Raw genomic sequence first — 5,486 nt, forward strand, 5'->3', positions numbered from 1 at the left:
GAAAAAACTTCAAATTTCATTAAATAGAAATAAGGTTAGACAAAACAATTGGAATGACAGAATTTTGGAGTTCTTTCATTCAAAATAACAATTTGTCTACATTGCAAGCAAACTAAGCAAGACTATGAACCATTTTATTGCATTCTCAATGAGAAACTTACTTCGAGCAAGTGGAGGGCTTGGTATCTAATGTTAAGTACAAGGTGACTAGTGGAAGTAATTATTAGGTAATTCCGAAGCATGAAAAATAATGCTCTCTCCTCTTATATTTATCATATGGTCCACTCGTTAAATTCATGGTAGGGTTCAATATGAATGGAAGAGGAGGGGGGGACCATTTTTCCATGCTTTAAGAGTACCTAAGAATTTTCCAACCAATGGAGGCAAGATTGACCTCTAGAGATTGTAGATTTTGGATAAGCTGCTAAGAGTCCCCTTCAAAATCAACTTCTTGAATCCCAAATTCCCGTACAAAGACCACAACAAGACAAGCAACCAAGACTTCTATTTAGATTCCAATTATTTGTTCAAAAATATTTGTCAATGAATACCATGTTATAAAAACGGGTTGTTCATACATTATTTGAAAAATGCAAACATTAAATAAATTTATTACATCAAAATAACAAAATTTAAGTTACAAAGTAATATTTTTTATTTTTTGTATAAAATAAAATAAACAAGAATGAAGAATTTATATGTTCTATCAAATAATATTCATACAAGGTATTTTTAAGGAGTTGACAAAAAATAAGAATGGTCATAAATGTATTTAACTTCTATAATAATTTTAATATGCATCTAATTATATTTATTTTTAAATGTTATGAGATTACGAGCTAGTACTAATAAAAAAATAAGGTTATAGATAATAAACAAAATATTATGGACAAAACTTGAATACAATATTTAGGCTATATATTATATTTCTCAATTATATTCAAATTAATAATTTCATTTAGTTTAACATTGTTTTGGAAGATAGCATTGTTTTTGTACTGCATTGCAGGAACATGTTGTAATGCATCTAAGGACTTTTTTTATACATAGGTTTTACTAAATAATATTACAAAATTAATCAATTTATATATAAAAAAAAGTTTAAAGTTAGGGAAATTCTCCTTCCCACTTCCAAATTTACACATTGTTTATGTGTCAACTTTTACTTAATTTTTAGCATTTTTACATAGGTTCACCATGTATATTTGAAGCTTTTGAAATTTAATTTAAAATTGACACACAAGCCAGATATGAACTTGGGTATGAGAAATGGTGTATCTCTACTATTTGGTATTATTAAAAAATGGGAAAAAGTGAGATTTTTAAAAAATTATATTTTTTTTTTGAGAAACATACACACATATATATGAGAGAAAAATTGAGATAAAAAGATACACTCACAAGAGAATACACTAAAAGTTAAGCTCATAATTTGATGTCAAACACAGTTAATGTTTCCAACCCCTATCTAGGTTCAAGTTGTCCGGTTGTGATAATTATTGAATTATTAAAAAAAAAAAAAAGCTTAACCTAGATAACCTTGTTCCATAATTTAATAGCATTACCCAGGCTAACTTCCTCCTAGGAACCAAACAGACCGGAAGCAGTAACTTGGGGTTTATAAAGATCACTCATCAGTCATCAGTACCCAATTTCTCTTCCATTTTCAGCTCAACCCCTAATCTCTCTTCCTCAAAGCCAAGGCTTTTGTGTAAACAAACAAGGTATGTGTAGATCTATTTCTTTTGGGATTTTTCTATATTCTCTGATCTACAAAAATTTTGTTAGCTTTGCATATTTGAAATCAGATTCTGACTGATCTATGTATATCAGTACATGTTTGCTTTTTTTGTCTTTGAAATTCTGTGTAAGAAAGAACTATAATTATTATTAAAAAAAAAATTGTTTGTTTGAAAGGAGCTTGTGGGTTAGTGCTATTTATAGGATTTTTTTAATATTAAAATATTCATACATAGAGACTGGTTTTTTTGAAATCAGTGAATTTTAAATTTTGTGATTGGGTGAAGAAAAAGTGTTGCGTTTGCTTGAAATTATTCTTAGAAGTACTATGAATGAAAATGAAACACTAGAAAGCATGGACACTTCATCTAGGATGCCGTACCGTGGTGTACCGTGTACGGCAGTTATATTTTGATATTTTTCAGAAATTGCTAGTGCCACTGTATAGTACCCATGTCCGTGTCCGTATCCGAACCCGTGTCTGTATCTGTGTATCCTAGCTGAAACATCCCCCATTTTGAGGTTGAAATATGAAGCAGATTGTGATGGTTATCGTTTTTAAAGAAAAATTGATGTCTTAGAGAGTGATATATGTTATTCCGAAAAATTATTGTTGTTCACTTGTATTTGTTGTGTTTCTGTTGCGTCTGAATTTATTTTAAAAAGCGTCTGTTATGCTCATTGACAGTGTTACTAACTGTTCTGTTGGAGGTTGGTTGAGAGAGTTTTGCTTTTTGTGCACCATATTTGGTGTAAAAGAATTACTGTTAGAAGCAGTTTTTTGAAAGATTTGTTCCTCTATTTTCAAGTGTAAAATTTTTTTTGGTAAAAATAAGTCCTTGGGGGGGTTTTACTAGTGTATCTATCTCTGGATCTAAAAAAAAAAAAAAAAATTGGGGCAATTATAAGGAAAATGCTCACTATTAAAAAAAATACATAGGAAAAAAAAGGGTGAGGAAAAGGCTCAAAAGATGCTTTCATTCTCAATCATTTTTGGCATATTCTTTTTGCTCTTTTCTTTTAGAGATCCAAAAGGAGGCATAAGCTTGTTAATGCTGTTATGTGAACTTTGTATTATGGTTCCTGTCATTTGGACTGCTGTTTGTCGGACCTTGCGTAGTAGTTTCCTTCTACCTCATACCATTTTCTTTGCACAGGGTTATCATAAAAGATGGCTGATGAGGATATTCAACCTCTTGTCTGTGACAATGGAACTGGAATGGTTAAGGTTAGTGTATTTTTCATGAGCAGTTTATAGAGTTCATTTGTTTTATCTGTAACATTAAATCATAATTAGGGTTTTACATGGCCTTGCATCATTTTGGCAATGGTTCCATTTTCTGCAATGGCTAGTGCTTTATATAAAGCTACTGAGTATGGAGTGCACTGTACTTTTTATAGAGAACAAAAAAAGAAGAAGAAAAGAGTATGGAGAGCACTGTACTATAATGTTTGAATATTTTGCTTAATAAGATCTTTGGCATTTTTGCTTTTTAGAACACAATTATTCATTTCTACTGCCTTCTGATATGTGCAGGCTGGATTTGCTGGTGATGATGCTCCTAGGGCAGTTTTCCCAAGTATTGTTGGGCGACCTCGTCATACTGGTGTCATGGTTGGGATGGGTCAGAAAGATGCTTATGTAGGTGATGAAGCCCAGTCTAAAAGAGGTATCCTCACCTTGAAGTATCCTATAGAGCATGGCATTGTTAGCAATTGGGACGACATGGAGAAGATTTGGCATCACACTTTCTACAATGAGCTTCGTGTTGCCCCTGAAGAGCACCCAGTACTTCTTACTGAGGCACCACTCAACCCTAAGGCCAACAGGGAGAAGATGACCCAGATCATGTTTGAAACTTTCAATGTGCCTGCTATGTACGTTGCTATCCAGGCTGTTCTGTCTCTTTATGCCAGTGGACGTACAACAGGTTCGCATATGTAGTCATAGATGTCAAAGTTCTGGTAATATTTTCAATCATGAACATTGGCAAGCTCAATTTAATTTTATCACTTAAGCAGAACACATGGATATATGGCTTATAGAGATCTTAATCTTTCTCAATCTTGGGCTGTGTGTGCCCATAAAAATTTGGAGCAGTGTTTCTTGGAGCAAATCTGGTAGCTAGCTTGAAAAAGTTGGAGGCCAAATGGAGTTTGATTTGAACTAAAAAAAAAAAAATTTGAAAGTGGGGAATAATATTAAAATTTTTGTTATAATGTGAAATATGTTGTTGTAATATAAGATAGAACTTTAATAAACTAATTAGTAGATAAAGAAATATAGTACTGGCGGGTGAATTATTGTGCCATATACAGTGAATTTGGTTTGTTTCTTGTCATTTTGTAATATTTTTAAGTTTTGGGAGATACTAGACTAGAATTCCTTACTAGGTTTGTGAACCCCCCTGGGCGGTCTTTAGTTTCTCTACTGTTTACTTGAATGCTCACTGGATTTTTGGTCTTGGATAGGTATTGTCTTGGATTCTGGCGATGGTGTTAGCCACACAGTGCCAATTTATGAAGGATATGCCCTTCCCCATGCAATTCTTAGGTTGGACCTTGCTGGTCGTGATCTAACTGATGCCTTGATGAAAATCCTCACTGAGAGAGGTTACTCTTTCACCACCACTGCTGAGCGGGAAATTGTTCGTGACATAAAGGAGAAACTTGCTTATGTTGCCCTGGATTATGAGCAGGAGTTGGAGACTGCAAAGACTAGCTCTGCAATTGAGAAGAGCTATGAGTTACCTGATGGGCAGGTTATCACAATTGGTGCTGAGAGGTTCCGTTGCCCAGAAGTACTCTTCCAGCCATCTCTCATTGGTATGGAAGCTCCGGGTATCCATGAAACTACCTACAACTCCATTATGAAGTGTGATGTTGATATTAGGAAGGATTTATATGGCAACATTGTGCTTAGTGGTGGATCAACCATGTTCCCTGGTATTGCTGATCGGATGAGCAAGGAAATTACGGCTCTTGCTCCCAGCAGCATGAAGATCAAGGTGGTTGCACCTCCCGAAAGAAAGTACAGTGTCTGGATTGGAGGATCAATCTTGGCATCTCTCAGTACTTTCCAACAGGTAAACAATATGCTATCACATTTTGCATTTCTAAAAGAATTGTTGAAGATTTTGTTTGCTCCATTTGATTCGGTGATGGGGGGAATTCAATGTGTGAGTTTGCAAATCTTACTCGGTTGCTTTGTTGATTTTTTCATTTCCTATGTCGCAGATGTGGATATCCAAGGGTGAATATGATGAATCTGGCCCAGCCATTGTCCACCGGAAATGCTTCTGAGTTGGTGAGGGAGAGATTGGTGGTGAATCAAGAGTCTACTTCACTTTAGTCTTGCGTCATACGTGAGTTAAGTTTGGTTGACTTTTGAAGCTCTGGTTTTATTAATAGAGAAGGGATATTAGTGTATTGGATGCTTGGGGTTGTAAGCTTGGAACATGTTATGTGCTGTCTCGCTGGGTCTTAGAAGCCAACTTATTATTGGCAACAGGTGGCTAGTCTTGGAACCTAGCTGGTAGTAGTCTCGTTTGCTTTTTTTCTTTCATTTTTCATGTTTTAGCCATGAACTGAGTTGCCTTGAGTTAGAAACTGGTAAGTTTTATCATCTTTGCTCCCATGGTGGGATTTTTGAGTCTTATCTGTTTATATCTATTGTTGTAATCCTAGTTCAATTTTCATGTCAGTTTGCAATGAACTTTTCCAGAGAACAGTTGCAGGGGTGTTCA

The 5,486-nt window shown here is 34.6% G+C and overlaps 1 protein-coding gene across 1 annotated transcript; it reads left to right on the plus strand.

Moving 5' to 3' along the window:
• The first annotated feature begins 1,567 nt into the window (after positions 1-1,567).
• Positions 1,568-5,486, plus strand: LOC142643843 (actin-7-like). The gene is made up of 5 exons (XM_075818563.1): positions 1,568-1,724; positions 2,898-2,968; positions 3,278-3,671; positions 4,213-4,826; positions 4,978-5,486. Exons 2-5 carry the CDS (start codon positions 2,912-2,914, stop codon positions 5,041-5,043), a joined length of 1,131 nt encoding a protein of 376 aa, XP_075674678.1. The 5' UTR covers positions 1,568-1,724; positions 2,898-2,911; the 3' UTR covers positions 5,044-5,486.

Source organism: Castanea sativa, chromosome 7, assembly GCF_040712315.1.
Source record: "Castanea sativa cultivar Marrone di Chiusa Pesio chromosome 7, ASM4071231v1".
NCBI classification, from domain to species: Eukaryota; Viridiplantae; Streptophyta; class Magnoliopsida; order Fagales; family Fagaceae; genus Castanea; species Castanea sativa.

What these genes read in the sequence shown, in the direction of transcription:
- LOC142643843 (XM_075818563.1), top strand. Translation starts at nt 2,912, where the DNA reads ATGGCTGATGAGGATATTCAACCTCTTGTCTGTGACAATGGAACTGGA. An exon ending in TGCCAGTGGACGTACAACAG is followed by an intron (nt 3,672 to 4,212) that starts GTTCGCATATGT and finishes GGTCTTGGATAG; the next exon opens with GTATTGTCTTGGATTCTGGC. An exon ending in CTCTCAGTACTTTCCAACAG is followed by an intron (nt 4,827 to 4,977) that starts GTAAACAATATG and finishes CCTATGTCGCAG; the next exon opens with ATGTGGATATCCAAGGGTGA.